At 37.7% G+C, this 16,278-nt stretch overlaps 1 protein-coding gene across 1 annotated transcript in view; it reads left to right on the top strand.

Moving 5' to 3' along the window:
• Positions 1-11,452, top strand: part of abce1 (ATP binding cassette subfamily E member 1) — a 61,811-nt gene extending 50,359 nt beyond the window's left edge. Inside the window, exons 14-18 of the mRNA XM_043699036.2 lie at positions 320-430; positions 5,668-5,810; positions 6,639-6,761; positions 10,297-10,408; positions 10,940-11,452. Of these exons, the coding sequence (XP_043554971.1) occupies positions 320-430; positions 5,668-5,810; positions 6,639-6,761; positions 10,297-10,408; positions 10,940-10,987 (537 nt within the window). The 3' untranslated portion in view covers positions 10,988-11,452. The remainder of the gene's footprint in view (positions 1-319; positions 431-5,667; positions 5,811-6,638; positions 6,762-10,296; positions 10,409-10,939) is intronic.
• Positions 11,453-16,278: the final 4,826 nt, after the last annotated feature.

The raw sequence follows: 16,278 nt of genomic DNA, 5'->3' as shown, positions 1-16,278 counted from the left end.
GTTGTCTTTTTATTGTGTGTTATCCCTACTGTGCAGTTTTAGTTATGTGCAGCCCGTTTTTGTTCTTCCATGTGGTACGTTTTGGTTTGCAGAGCTTACAGCAACATTGGTACTCATTCAATTCGAACAGAAGTATCAGAGTTTACTGAAGGTTTGGAAAAAATTGTCCTTATTTTTCAAATGGCAAGAAAAGTGCCTTGACTTTTACTTTTAGTCGTAGAATTTTAGTCTTATGTGTTGCAGTAGTTTTTAGAGATGCAACTTCTATAAAGAAAAGGATGTGGCTTTTAGAAACAGTATCTCTGGTTTACTCTTTCAGGGGACTGTTCGTCAGCTGCTTCATGAAAAGATCAGAGATGCCTACACCCATCCACAGTTTGTGACTGATGTGATGAAACCATTGCAAATTGAAAGTATCATTGATCAAGAGGTATTGGTTTAGATTTTATTCATTTTCCAGTTGTCTTCTGTAGCTCCTTTTTGATTATGTATAAACGTATATTTAAGTAAGGAAGATCTTTATCATACTCTTGTCACTGCTGGCTGAGAACTATAATTAGCATGCACATCATTTAGTTAGCCAGAATCTCTGTTCCTCATTATGAACCAGAAGACTCAGTTGAAAATATACACAAGGACACGTTCTCAAATGCAATAACTACTGCAAAGAAACAGAACATTGTTGTATTTTCCATTTATCAACTAACTTTCATATAGAAACTTGTCCACCACCCTTGAGACATGGAGTAAAAAGTGTCAAAAGGAAAAGCTTAGAAGGGTGATGACAAACATTGTGAATAGAATAACATTAAGTTGGCTCTTGAAGAAGTGTGGAGTGCAGTAGATGCAGAATAAAGTACAGGAGAGAATTCTAGAGTTTGGAATCTAGACTGGATCACGTGCATCCGAGGGAGTAAAGGTGGGAATTGCAAAGAGTCTGGCCATAATGTTTCTATTTTCTTAAATGCCAGAGAACTGTAGAATGCAAACATTACCCTTTTTGTTTAAACAGAAGTGTATAAAGATAGTGTGGGAATTACATGCTGGATAGTTTAACCTCTGTCTGGGCCAAAACTAACAGTCACTTGCTCAAATGTGAATGAATTAAAGACAGCATAGGTTTGTTAAGGGCAAGCTATGTTAAACAGGTAACAAATTTCAGGCCATATACTATACGTGAACTTGCAATTGATTAAAATACCCCCAACAACAACTTTGCCTGCAGAGTTGAAGTCCGTGGAACGAAAAGGCAAATGACAGCATGAATATGAAGTTAGCTGAATGACAAAATAATAATTGGTGAATGTTATTTTTGAAGGATAGTGTGTGTATAGTAGGCTTCCCACGGGTTGTTATAAGGACCATTAGTTTTCTTAATCTGTTAATGACCAGTGTTTGGGTGTGCAGGACACAACGTCAGAATTTACAATTGAGGTGCAATTTGGAACTCTCCTAAACTGAGGAGGATGGTGTTCAAGAAGAGTTGGTGAGTGAAAAGTTACATAACATATTTCATCTGCCATATGTGAAGTGATTCATTTGATACAAAGAATCAGAAAAGCAGTACAAAAATACTGGATACAATCCTGAAGGGAATACTGAAACAGTGATACTGAGGGGTATGTGTGATTTCATCATTGGAAGTGTCAAAGCAGGTTCATACGGTCGTTTTTAAAAAAGGCATGCAAATCCTGGGCTTTACAAGTAGTTGGGATGCCATGTTACAGCTGTACAAGGCATTAGGCTACATTTGGAGTACTGCACAACAACCTGGTAGCAAGGATGTTACTACAACGTTTGCGAGCATGTTACTAAGACTGTGGAGGGTTTGAGTTATAAGGAGAGCCTGGATAGGCTGGGACTCTCCTCCCTATAATGTAGGAAGCTGAGGGGTGACCTTATAGAGGTTTATAAAATCATGAGGCATAGATAAGACGAATAGCCAAGGTCATCTTCCCCAGGGTAGGGGAGTCCAAAACTAGAGAGCATAGGTCTAAGGTGAGAAGGGAAAGATTTAAAAGGGACCTGAGGGGCAACTTTTTCATGCAAAGGATGGTTGTATGTATGGAATGAGTTGCCAGAGGAAGTGGTAGAGATGGGTACAATTACAACATTTAAAAGATATTTATTTGGAGAGGTATAGAGGGATATGGGCCAAATGCAGGCAAATGGGATAAGCTCAGTTAAAGCATGGATGAGTTGGACTGTTAAGGTCTGTTTCTGAGAGAAAGTAAGGACTGCAGATGCTGGAGATCAGAGCTGAAAATGTGTTGCTGGAAAAGCGCAGCAGGTCAGGCAGCATCCAAGGAGCAGGAGAATCGACGTTTAAATGTCAATTCTCCTGCTCCTTGAATGCTGCCTGACCTGCTGTGCTTTCCCAGCAACACATTTTAAGGTCTGTTTCTGTGCTATATAACTTTTTTTAAAAAAAGGCAAAAAATGGGGCACACCAACAGGGGATCTATTGAAACTGGACTTGGCAAGTCAGGTTTGTTACAAGGAAAGTTGAGCTTCCAGATATACTGGAAAATTCTTAAAGCCATGTGCATGATTTGAGTCAAATAAGTCAAAGAACTAGCATGGCGAGTTCTTTATTGGTATTACACAAAATGCAAATTGTATTGGTAGAATTTAACTGATCTCAGTAATAGTGCTTATCCTTCTCTGTTCACCTTGCTCCAACATAAAGCAACTTAAGTCATATTTGGTGACATCTCACTAATTATTTGGCCCAGTATGTTGAAGACCTGAATATCCAGGTCAAGTTATGCTCTGGGCCTTGTTATTATACAAGTGGATACATGACAAATGTGTCTGTTTCCGGAACAAGATGGTTAGCAACTGATGCTGCTAAAGTCAAGATGCAGATATGAACTGTTAAGGCATCTGAGAAGGTTTTACTGATGGGTGGAGTGGTGTGAGGTCGAAATGGGCCATGTTACAGAGATGAAACTTTCATTTGTACATGTCCAATGCCTCTGCACTGCTTGGACTGTAAGCCAAGTTATAAGGATGAGTGGGCAAGTGTTAAGAGCTGTTTGTGCTGTCATGAAACTGAGGCCCTAACATGTGATTTCAGGTAAATCTTGGTAGATAAATGGCAGTGCCATCAATCAGTAAAGCAATTAAAACTGGAATATTAGAATGACAGTAAGAATAGGATCTTGAGTTTTAAGTGTAAGTGGTCTTTGTATTGATGAGGTTGTTGATTGGAAATTAAGAATGAGGTCAAACAGTGCATCGAACCAGAAACCGTCCAATTGCTGTTTTTCCCCCCCACAGGAACTTGGAGTTCTGTAGCACTTTGGATATCATGGAACATCTTTATAATGCCTTTGGGAAGCACATTTTTAAAATGTGGCACTGAACTGAGTTATTTGGAAAGATGACCAAAAGCTTAGTTGAAAAATGAAGTTTTGAAGTGTCTTAAGGGGGACTCAGATTTATGGGGGATTTCCAGAGTTTGCAGAGGATGCTGGCTACCAATGATGATGCAATTAAAATTTAGGGATGCTAATTACTTTGACAAATAATAGCCAAAACGTACTGGAACCAAGCACACCAAAGATACATCACTGCTGAACCTGAACTTTGAGGAACGATGTGGATGGAAAGTGATTAGTGAGAAGAAGACTGGAGATGGTTTGGTTTGTTTTGTTTATTTGTTTGTGAAAGGCCAAAGGTGGTGTCCATTTCATTACCAAGCATTTTAAATAATTCAGACAGCTGTATAAGCTTCTCTGGACTTGGGAATTTAAGTTAAAGTAATCTTTGTCTATATGTAATCTTCTGCTACTATTTTCAATATAGTTTTTTTAAATCATTGACGGTTTGAAATTGGGCATATTTGAAGAAAATGGGTATCTGTCTGATTCTACGTGGTTACAATATTTGAAAGTGTTAATTTCAACGTTGTATATGATGCCTATGCACCACTTGGCTTACTTGAGTCCCCCTTAAGACACTTCAAAACTTCATTTTTCAACTAAGCTTTTGGTCATCTTTCCAAATAACTCAGCTCAGTGCCACTTGGATAATAATAACAAATGGGCAAGTGTTAGAGTTGTTCAGGTGCTGCTATGAAACTGACTGACTAGAAGGGCCGAAGGTATGATTTTAGATAAATCTCAGTAGATGAATGGTAGAGCCATCGGAGGCCTGTGACCAGCGGAGTGCCACAAGGATTGGTGCTGGATCCTCTGCTTTTTGGCTTTTATATAAATGATTTGGATGCAAGTATAAGAGGTATAGTTTGAAAGTTTGCAGATGACACCAAAATTGGAGGTGTCGTGGACAGCGAAGAGGGGTACCTCAGATTACAACAGGATCTTGATCAGATTGGCCAATGGGCTGATGGAGTTTAATTCAGATAAATGCAAGGTCCTGCATTTTGGGAAACCAAATCTTAGCAGGACTTATGCACTTAATGGTAAGGTCCTACAGAGTGTTGCTGAACAGAGACCTTGGAGTGTAGGATCATAGCTCCTTGAAAGTGGAGTTGCAGGTAGATGCCTATCTTCCTTTCCACCTGTCCACTCCACCCTGCTCTCTGACCTATCACCTTCATCCCCACCCCAATTCACCCATTGTACTCTATGCTACTTTCTCCCCACCCCCACCCCCTCTCATTTATCTCTCCACTCTCTCTAGGCACCCTGCCTCTATTCCTGATGAAGGGCTTTTGCCCGAAACGTCGATTTTCCTGCTTCTTGGATGCTGCCTGGCCTGCTTTTCCAGCACCACTCTAATCTAGACTACTGAAGTATTGGTCAGAGTATTGAGTACAGGAGTTGGGCGGTCATGTTGTGGCTGTACAGGACATTGGTTAGGCTACTGTTGGAATATTGCATGCAATTCTGGTCTCCTTCCTATCAGAAGAATGTTATGAAACTTGAAAGGGTTCAGAAAAGATTCACAAGGATATTTCCAGGGTTGGAGTATTTGAGCTTTGGGGAGAGGCTGAACAAGCTGGGGCTGTTTTCCTTGGAGCGGGGAGGCTGAGGGGTAACCTTATATAGAGGTTTACAAAATGGAGGGGCATGGATAGGGTAAATAGACAAAGCCTTTTTCCCTGAGGTCAGGGAGTCCAAACTGGAGGGCATAGGTTTAGGGTGAGAGGGGAAAAGATATAAAAGAGACCTATGGGGCAACTTTTTCACACACAGGGTGGTACGTGTATGGAATGAGCTGCCAGAGGAAGTGGTGGAGGCTGGTACAATTGCAACAGTTAAAAGGCATTTGGATGGGTACATGAATAGGAAGGGTTTGGAGGGATATGAGCCAGGTGCTGGCAAATGGGTCTAGATTGGGTTGGGATGTCTGGTCAGCATGAACGAGTTGGACCGAAGGGTCTGTTTCCGTGCTGTATATTTTAAGTAAAAGCTCAAATGTTAGAATGCTCGTGAGATTAGTGTATTGAACTCCAAGCTGGTTTACCATGCTGTGGAACAAGCCCCTCTGCTCTTATTCAGGGATTTCAGCAGCACACAAAGGTATTAATGTTGCTAAACTGTTAAAGCTGTGCATGGAAACTTGCAAGTTTGGATCTAATGCTTTGAGCTATCTCTGGAGAGGCTTATTTGTGAATCCATTTTGTTACACTCAGTTAATTTATTTTCCTTCAGTATTGTTTTCAGTATCATTGTTGTTAAATGTTTATCTCAACAGGTCCAGAATCTATCTGGAGGTGAATTGCAACGTGTGGCACTGGCTCTGTGTCTCGGTAAACCAGCAGATGTCTACTTGATTGATGAACCATCAGCATACCTGGATTCTGAACAGCGTTTAATGGCTGGAAGGGTAATTAAACGGTAAGTACTTTGGGTGAATCCAAAGTAGTTATTTACTCATCATTTTTAAGGTCAGCTGGACACAATTGATTTATACTTTACAGCCTGTCAGAGTTCAGTGTACATTTTAGGTTGACACTAATTGGTCCTGACATTGTGATGAGGCATTAAACCAAGGTCTTGCCTATCTGCTGCTATTGGCAAAAGATTTGGAAGTTCTCCTAGTGTCCTGATCAAAATGGTTCTGTGAACATATGTCAGCAAAGAAAGATTGAAACTTATGATGCAGACAATGAGAAATCAAAACCTCTTAGACATATGAGGGAGGCAGACTGAATAACTTCCAAAAGGGCAATGGATAAATGTTTAAAGGGAAACTATTTACAGGACTATGACAAAAATGTAATGGAATGGTATTAATTGGATAGCTGTATCTAAGAGCAATACAAGCTTTTTGTGATTCATGCATTAATTCGCTGTAGTGTGATCTTGCTGTATTATAAATGGCACTGTGTAAGCCTGCATAACCCACGTCAAAAAGCCTCTTTATGTACTATTGTGTGATTCTACAACTCACTTTCCAAAAGTGGACTTGCTAAAATCCAACTGATGTTCTTATAAAATTGACGCTAGTTGTAAATGTATTTATATATTTCATAAACCTATGAAATAATGTTATATCGTCCTGTTAACTATCGCAATTTATACTAATGACAAAATCAACTTTTTTTCGCATTTGTTAAATCTAACATACTTGTTGTCTTATTTGGTTATAATGAAATGGATTTATTATTTTGAAATCTTTATAAATTACAGAATTGTCAGTGATAACTGTTTTTTAACTTCTAGCTTCATTCTCCATGCAAAGAAGACTGCCTTTGTTGTGGAACATGACTTTATAATGGCTACCTATTTGGCTGACCGTGTGATTGTATTTGATGGAATACCATCTCGGAGTACAATAGCTAATCCGTAAGTTTTTGTTTTTGGAGGGTATATCCATTTTTGGTTAATTCAGATAAATTTCACAAGTGGTTCGTGTAAACTTGAAACACTAAGTATCTAAAATTTTTAGGTGATTATTGCTTACTGTAAGTTTTTAGTGTGAAAAAGAACTTTGTAACTGACTTTAAAGTAGTTGTAAATAACATACACTAAGATTTATTAGAGCAGCTGGAATGCCTGGACTGCAGTATGTGAAATTGAGGGGCTGTCCTGTGAGAACATTTCTCCACTAGCTATCCCTCTCTTGAATCTTTCTGGCTTCATTACTGAACTGAAATATGTGTTGGGAGATACACGCTTGACAGATTAGGTGGGGAAACGAGAATCTGGTGATTTTGTACCAGACCTTGAACATACTTTTTGTCAAGAGGTGCAGAATGCAAAAACTATTAACACGATCAGTAAGGTACAGAATGTAGACAATCGAGAAAGGATCAGATTTGACAGAGCAGAATTTAACAGATAATATATACTTACTATCTATCTTTGTGATAGTTGAAGGACGATCAGCAACTTGTCATTCAGTAGCATAAATCTTAAGTATCACTGACGAAAAACTTTGTTGAAGCTGTGTCTTGCTGTCATCAGGACAATTCACAAGAATACCAGTAACGAGGAGAACCAATATTTATACTGAAAGAGGGGAGAGTGGTCCATTGTCAAGGAGAATACAGAAGTTAGTGGTGATAGTAAATTGCCTGTCTGGCGCAAAGTCTGTGAAGATTTGTAGCTCGGGTGCTCGTTGTTGTGGTTCTGTTTGCCGAGCTGGGAATTTGTGTTGCAGACGTTTCGTCCCCTGTCTAGGGGACATCCTCAATGCTTGGGAGCCTCCTGTGAAGCGCTTCTGTGATCTGTCTTCCGGCATTTGTAGTGGTTTGAGTCTGCCGCTTCCTGTTGTCAGTTCCAGCTGTCCGTTGCAGTGGTCGGTATATTGGGTCCAGGTCGATGTGCTTATTGATTGAATCTGTGGATGAGTGCCATGCCTCTAGGAATTCCCTGGCTGTTCTCTGTTTGGCTTGTCCTAACAATATTATTATAGGACAAGCCAAACAGAACAGCCAGGGAATTCGTAGAGGCATGGCACTCATCCACAGATTCAATCAATAAGCACATCGACCTGGACCCAATATACTGACCACTGCAGCGGACAGCTGGAACTGACAACCGGAAGCGGCAGACTCAAACCACTATAAATGTCAGAGGAAACATCATAGAAGTGCTTCACAGGAGGCTCCCAAGCACTGAGGATGTCAGCTAGACAGGGGACGAAATGTCTGTCTGTCTGGCATTTATTTAAATTTCATGCTTGGCAGATTGACCCTGATTTGATCATGAAATGGACTTAACAAATTTCAGATCAATCAGGCTCTAAGTGTGCTGTCAGTGTAATTCCTGGCATACACTGCAGTTGGACATTTGTTCAATAATTCTGAATCTGTTGTGTTGGACACATTAAGTTTTACAATTGCAGGCTAGTTGGGTCCAGTCAGTACCTTGTAAATAGCTGAAGAGATATACAATGACCCACCAGTCTTTGGGACATACGGCCTTCATATCTGGAATCACGCTGGCATTTGAGTGAAAGGTAGAATGTCATTTTGGCCCAACAACTGCATCCACTTGTCATTCTATCTACATGATATAAGAACACAATTACTTCAGTAGCAAAAGAAGACAGAATGAAATAAGCAGGCAATGACTATGCTTTGGATAGAGTTGAGAGAAATAAAAAGGGATTTAAAGTATTGGAAGATGTGATCAACTCTCTGATAGCAGCTATGAAATAGTTGAGTACAAAAACAAAGATTCATAATCTAGAAAAAGCAAAGTGGTTATCTTGGATAAGTAATCTGTCAGGTAAATGGCAAATGCTTTGACTGTGCTCGTGAGCCATTTTTGCAAATGTGCCAGCAGGCAGCATTAGATTTACTTATGCAAAAGATGTAATTAGCAGCCTGTTGATGAATGATCATTTTCCTAGTGGTAACAATGATGTGAAGAAGTTACTCATGCTGTTTTGAAAGGGAGAAAAACAAGAAGGCGACAGAGGTGGTAGATGCAAGTAGAGTCAACCGGTGCAATGAATAAACCGATTGTCACAATTTTGTTAATAGAAAAAATGAGTGGTCATTAAAAACCACAAGGCTATACAGAATCTATTTAAACCTCCAGCTTTACTTGACCCTGTATGGGGTTTGCTACCTAGAAGAGTGCAGTTAGGTCAAAGTTCAGCCATGATCTTGCAACATGGAATAGACTTGAAGCATAAATTAGCCAATTCATGTTCCTGTTCATACTCCTAATATCATCAATAGGGGTTCCATGATTGGAATTGTAGTAGGCATTTAGATACAGGATTGATGGCTGGCTGGCAGGCTGCAGAAGTAGGAAAAATGGTCTGGGGGCCAGTAACCCAGCAGCATACTCCCACATTTCCCAGGGACAAGTTGCTAGTGAGATCTAGAACACTAATGGAAACTTGCAGCCATTTAGATGAAATTAAGCCAAGATCCGGCCATTTCACAGGTGTAGTAGTTCTTTCGCAACAGTGCATGGGATACCTGACATGTAAGCTGCGGAGTGAGTCTAATTGGGAAGGAGTTCCTCAGGGTAGATATTTTATAATCGGCCTGTTCAGAGATGTTATTATGTACCTCCTGGAGCAGGGGAGATGTGAACCCAGACCTCCTAGCTCAGAGGGAAAGACTGTCATTGCACCACCAACCAAGGATACCTAAACACAAACAGAAAACTGGTCACTTACACTAGCGCTTCAGTGGAGGCTCACTGATGATATTACCTAGTATGGTGACAACATGTCTGAAAATGAACCTTCCTACTCAGCGATCGAACTTACATCCAGAAAGTTAATATTTCTACAACAATGTGTTTGCCCTAGTAAAATTGGATAGTCCTTGTGATAGGAGTCTCTCTGGAATTCTTTTCTCTTGAACACTGGATATTTTGCCTAATCCTGTCAATGTTATTGCTGGATAAAGTTGACATTTTTAACATTTGGCTGTGAATCCTACATGGTCTGAAATGACCTTCTGTTGTCCCTACTTGTGCTTTTTATAAGGTTAACCTTATAGAAAATAGATATAGCAATTTTAGTTATCATCTCCATGTGCTATAGCTATAACACAGTTAATTAATGCAATCTCGATTAAAGTACCACGAGCAAGAGTTGTTGTTTCTCCTCTGTTTTGTACAGGTTAAGTATGCTCTGAGAGATGGGCAAGTGCAATTGAGTGAAAGTAGGCTTTCAGAAGTGTTGTAGACTTTACAAAGATGTAACAAAGGGGTGAAATAGTATGTAAGTGATCTTGAGACAGAAACATCAATTGTGTATTTTCATTTTGTATGTTGATGCATTTAGAAAGTTGCTCTCACTCTTGGTCTCAAATTAAGCCTAATGAAAATTATTCATATTTGTCAAGCAATGCACAAGGCTTCAATTAGAATACACCTGTAATTTACTGCACTGTTTGCTTTAAACAAGTCCACAGACACTGCTTGCTGGAATGAATAAATTCTTGTCTCAGCTGGAAATCACATTCCGAAGAGACCCAAACAACTATAGACCAAGGATTAATAAGATGAATTCTATTAAGGTAAGCAAGAGCTTCTATGCACATTGGTTTTATTCATCACTAATATGTACTCTAATATAAAATACAAAGAACATCTCACATGACTTAGTATTGATAAATACAATTCGTTTATTCAAGCTCCCTTGTACCACTTAAATAAGAATTGGCTTTAAAGCTTTTTGGAATGCATTTCTGTTTAAAATTTGCGAAAGATACCTGAAGTGAAAAAGCTAATTGGAAATAAACAAGGAGATTTTTCTGACCATGCTGTATGAAAATATCATTAAGAGTTTAAATCAGCACTAGTACTGATTGTTGAAAGTAGGATCATACCTGAAGTTCCACACAGTATATTTATAGACTTGTTTGGGGTAATGTGCATTCACTAAGCTCTTTCTTCCATGTTGGCAAGTGTAACAGTGGGAGGTGATCAACTAACGGGCTGCTCTTAAAATAGTTTCAGCAGCACTTAATTCTCCTTTTGAGTTTAATAATTTGAGAAAACATTTCAAAGCTTTTTTACCTATGACTTTTCCCCTTATCTTTTAATAGGATGTGGAGCAGAAGAAGAGTGGAAACTACTTTTTCTTGGATGATTAAACTTTCATTTTTTCAGAGCCAAACTGGTGGATCCACATTGTCATATTCAATACAAGAAACATTCAGAATGAAAACTGACAGACATCTTTTACTGTTCAATCAACAACTACAGAGCAGTTCTTAATTTTGAAAATGTTCATGTTCCCCCACTTAATATTTCTAGATAATTGGTGTATGCTCTGGAAATTGTGGTTTTATCACATCTACATTTATTTATTCATGGCTGTGATGAAAAAATGCCAGTTTCAGGCAGACAAAGTAGAAACTCATTGAATTGGTGAAAAACAACCATGTTCTGTAAAAGGTGACCAGAGAGGTTATGGTATATTTAACAAAACAAAAAGTGGAAACATCAATTCTGCTTTATTTTTACATCCGTTTCTTTTGACAATAATTGCATTTTGATGAGTAATCTTTTATTTGCAAACGGTGTCCTACTGACAATATTAAATCATATCAAATGTATCCTCTGTTTTGTTTTTTTTGCGGGGCTCTAAAGTGCAAAAGATGAAAAGCATCATTACACAATGGAAAAACTACACATGGAGTACAATTAATTCTTTTTGCTGTCTTTTTGGATTTGATTTTGTTTAAGGAAACCCTCTTTTAAGCTACCTGAGTATTTGAAATCTATCCAAAGGTAGAAGGGAGGTGTTTTGATAGTATGGGGATTCATTCAGTAATTCCTGTCTGCTGCCAAGGTGAAGGATACTGTGTTGGGTTCTTGAAGTTTGTTGCTTACTGCAGCTGTTGCTGAAGGTCAGTTGTAGATGGAAAGCCTACATGAGTAATATTCTATAATTGCAGACAATCTTGCACTGTAACTGATATAGACCCAAACTACAATCCAGCCAGGGAGGAGGAAAGGAAGTTCTTAAAAACCTGTTTTGGGAGAAGAATTTAAGCAATGCATTTATGTCCATTCCAGATGTGTACAATTTGCACTTGAGCATATTGGTCATTAAGCTGTGCCACCATCTGTTTGTGGGGCAAAGCCAAAGCTACAAGTGACCACCCAGGTCACTGTTGCACTCAATTGTTACTGGTTTAAATTTTTACCAGTGATTAAACAATCAATCAATATTACATTCAGGGTGTAGAAAGCCACAGATTGCATAAAAATGAAAGAGGCCCTACATGTAAATAGGGACAGGTAAAGGAACCATGGGATTTACTTGTTCAGTATGTAGATGGTGTGTAACATGCAAATATGAATGCCTATATTCCTGGCAGTAACCACTCTTCCTTTACATGTTATCTTTGAGCAGTTTAAAGGCTGGTGCCATCACAACCATGAGATTCAGGACTCCTTTCTGCCATCCAGCCACCAGTGGACCCGACAGCCATAGCAAACTCATGGGAGGTCTTGAGCGGGGGTAAAAGAATAGTAAAAACCCTATTCCTAAATCGACAGTTGACTTGTGAAGGTAGAAAGTGTGTCAATAGTGAAGGGTGTTAAACATTAACAAGCATTTCCAATTAATGGGTAAATTCCTGTCCAACTGATTTGTGTTCATATCAAATCCTTTTTACCTCTTCCTTGCCCTTGTTTACTATCTTAAAGAGCAATGAGTATCATAATCTAGGACACACACTTAATTTACTATGCAAGGCACCAGTTTTTAATGTTTTGTTCACAAGTACTTAAGATAAATACAAAATAATGAAGCATATTTCCACAACCAATGTGAACTACACACTGAAAAATAGAAAAGATACAAAACAGTTAAAGTTTACAACCAAATAAAACAGTCCAGTCTAGTTCAGATTATATTGCATCCCTTAATGCATTACACAGTAAAACATACTCTACTAAGATCAGCACATTGCAATTAACACATTCTCAGAAGTAAATAAACAATCCAATATAAATGAATATAGGTCTTAAGTAACTTGGCTATTGAGCAACCAACAGTGTTTTTGTTGATAACAGGGAAAAAATATGTAGACACAATCCTCCCATTAAAACGGGAGAAATGATTCAACACCTGATTTGGACATTCCAGTAATAGTCTTATTGCATAACCATAATTAAAACATCTCCATTGTCTCATATGATTACATTGTGAATGGTTTCCTGATGTTAACAAGTGCCAGTGCAATGTATAATCCCTGTCAAGATATGTAACACAATTAGCAATTTAACTTCAAATCATTTTTCAATAAAAAGGTTACAACACTTATTGTAAACTGGTTACACTGATACATTTGAATGTGTCAGGTTATACTGACATCCAGTTAGGCAATACGTTTGTTTTGAAATTCTCATCTTTATTTTTAAATCCCTTGATTTGAAATTGTCCCTATTTCTAATCTCCTGTCCAACAACCTTCAAAGATGTGTGTGCCTGCATTCTATCTGCTTGATCACTGATTTATCATTCAACCACTGAAATTTGTCCCTTCAACTGTAATGCCTCAAATTCTGGAATTTCTTCCCTAACTTCTTGACCGTTCTTCCCTCTTCAAAGATGATCTGCAGGATTTATCACTGATCAAATACCTGGTTGCCTGCTCTAATATCCCACAGTCACATGACAAGTTACACTAACATGTCCTGGGATTTTTAAAGATACGACTTAATTACAAAAGCAAAATACTGTGGATACTAGCAAACAAGCTAGACAGCATCTGTAGAAAGTTGATATTTCAAGTTGATAAACTTTATCAGAATTATGCTAAGGAAAAGGGAGGAGTAAAAATAACTTTGGTTGTTCAATCATGAATATTTTATTTAATCATTCTACATATACTGTCTGACCTGACTTCTTTTCTACTTGAATTACAAGTTGTTAATAGTAAAGGGTTTGTTTTCATTTCTGTACACAAAAGGAAACTTTTTGTAAAATAGAATGTAAAGTCAATATTTAGAATAGGTCAGTTGAGACAGTCACTTCATGAATGTAATAGCTTTCAGTTCAAAGGCATTGCAATCTCTACCAGAAGATAATGCATGGCTATGAAAGAGCATAGTATAGTTGGAACAGTTACAATTAATCCAAATGGCCTCTTTGTGCCATAAATGTCTTTGGTTATATTGCACAGTATCTGAGAAAAGTTTACAGGGTACACAGGATAGTGAAAAGCTGCAGTCAAACTTTTAAAAATTTGTCAAAAGAAACCAAATAAAGGTCCATCTCTGGACAACATATGGACAAAGTTTGCTTTACAATATTTTGAATTTAAAAATTAATTTTTACTATTTGCCAGTTAATGTTTTAGCTGATAAAGTGCAACTTTCTTGCCCAGGCTTTTACTGGTACCAGTGACATGGATCCAGTGATTACAAGAACAGCACAGAAAAATCAGTGATAAATCACTCAACTCTTTTGAACTCAAACTTTTCCCCATTATCAACTACAACATTCAAGTCAGAGCTGTGATGGAATATTCACCGCACTGACCACTTAATACCATACAAAATATTTTATTGCAAAAGCTTGAGAGTCAACAAGTGTTTTACAAGAAATCATAGTGGGTGCTCCATGTGCACAAGTGTACTGTCTTCCAAGTTCAGTGTTGGACCTACCATTTTGAATCATTGTCCAGCTGCTTTGATCAGTTGATTCTTTTTCACCCATTACACTACTGTGTACACAATCTGTTCCTAACGCCTTTAGATCTCGGAGCAGAGATCAATACCATTTGTAAGACACCAGCATCAAAGTTCCTTGTGACAACATACCAAAAGAAGCAAAGACTAAGGTAAGCCAGGAGTTCTGAGAGATTGAACTTCATTCAAATAATTAGACTATATTTTTAAAAATTAGATATTTTCATTCTATCCTCATTTGTTTAAGCTTTATACACACAGTATAACCAAAGTAATGAAGTAACTGCTACAAAAGGGAGAAGATGTTCAAATCTGATTGAAATACTGCAGCATAGAAGCACTCCCATGGGCTGTTAGATTATGCCAGTGATTTTAAAATAAATATGTCAACAAATCTTGTGGGCATTAATCAGAAATATACAACATTCAATGTAAATATTAAAGCAGAGAAAAGGCATAAACTAAACAGTACCAAGTTATCTGAGGTAGGTCTAGGCAGCCCAATGCAAAGGCACATAGTAGGACTTGACAAAAGTGGTAGACACTAAGCAAAAGTTAACACTTGAGAATCTTATAATAATTTTACAACTGTTACCACAAATCTCCACTGATTGTTGCAAAGGAAACAAAAGTGAATGTTTTTAAAGTGAGAAATCAGGACAGTTGCAATAGGAGAGGAGAGTATTCAAAATAAGACCTTGGATTTAAAAGTATGAGCAATATAAAATTCACGAACCACAATATATAGTGCAAATCTCCTTTAAATGACAATGTCCTATAATTTCTTCTTTCACATGTTAGGTACTCTGTATTCACTTGAAAGGAGAATTTTGTTATTGTGCTAAAAACCTGTTAGTTTGTTAATCATATGACATTTGTGTTTTGTCTGGACAAATTTATAAGCTATTACCGATAATAAACTTAAGTCCAGATTTTAACTGATCAGTGGTCACAATTAAACCCTAAATCTCAAACCATTACCCCTCTCACTGTTTATATCGACAATTTAATGGAAATCAAACAGGCTATTGCGTTTCTGCCTATCCAAATATATGTACAATATAAAATTACCATATCAGGACTAGAATTTTGAAATTATCTGGAACTAAGTAACATGCAAAGTACAGTAACCATAAAAAGCCAAACAATGTGAATTAAAGCAAAATACTGTAGATGCTAGGAATCTGAAACCGACAAAATGTGGAGAAACACAGCAAGTCCAGCAGCATCTATAGAGAGAAACATGCTTTGAATCCAATAGGATTACTTCAAAATTTAACAACAAATATATTGGACTTGAAATGTTAACTCAGCTTCTCTCTCCACAGATGCTGCCAGACCTGCTGAATTTCTACAATATCTCTTAAAAGTATTTTCACATTGTTTCAAACAGTTAAGTTCAACTATTCAGTATACAGGTTCTAAACAATATACACTTTATTTTTCAACATCAGACACTTGACACAACTTAATAAAGTTAACGATTCCTCTTAAGGTGACAGAACTGTGGCCAGGGATTTTTTTTGTCTTGTTCTTTCACCTTTTGCACATTTCTTTGATCTAAAGTTTTAAAAAAGACGTTGCTCTTCAAAATTTAAGAAATAAATACTAGACAAACAAACAAAAATTACTTAACCTCATAGTTTATCACATGTATCACTTTCTTTCCTCACAATAGAACTGTTGGAGTCATTATTGGGAAAAGAAAGAAAGAAAGAGGCCTATCATTATGGTAGGTC

This window comes from Chiloscyllium plagiosum, unplaced genomic scaffold (assembly GCF_037043375.1).
Source record: "Chiloscyllium plagiosum isolate Xiang-an unplaced genomic scaffold, Cpla_swu_hap1 HiC_scaffold_1, whole genome shotgun sequence".
Taxonomy (NCBI): Eukaryota; Metazoa; Chordata; class Chondrichthyes; order Orectolobiformes; family Hemiscylliidae; genus Chiloscyllium; species Chiloscyllium plagiosum.
This window is presented reverse-complemented; position numbering and strand designations above follow the sequence as displayed.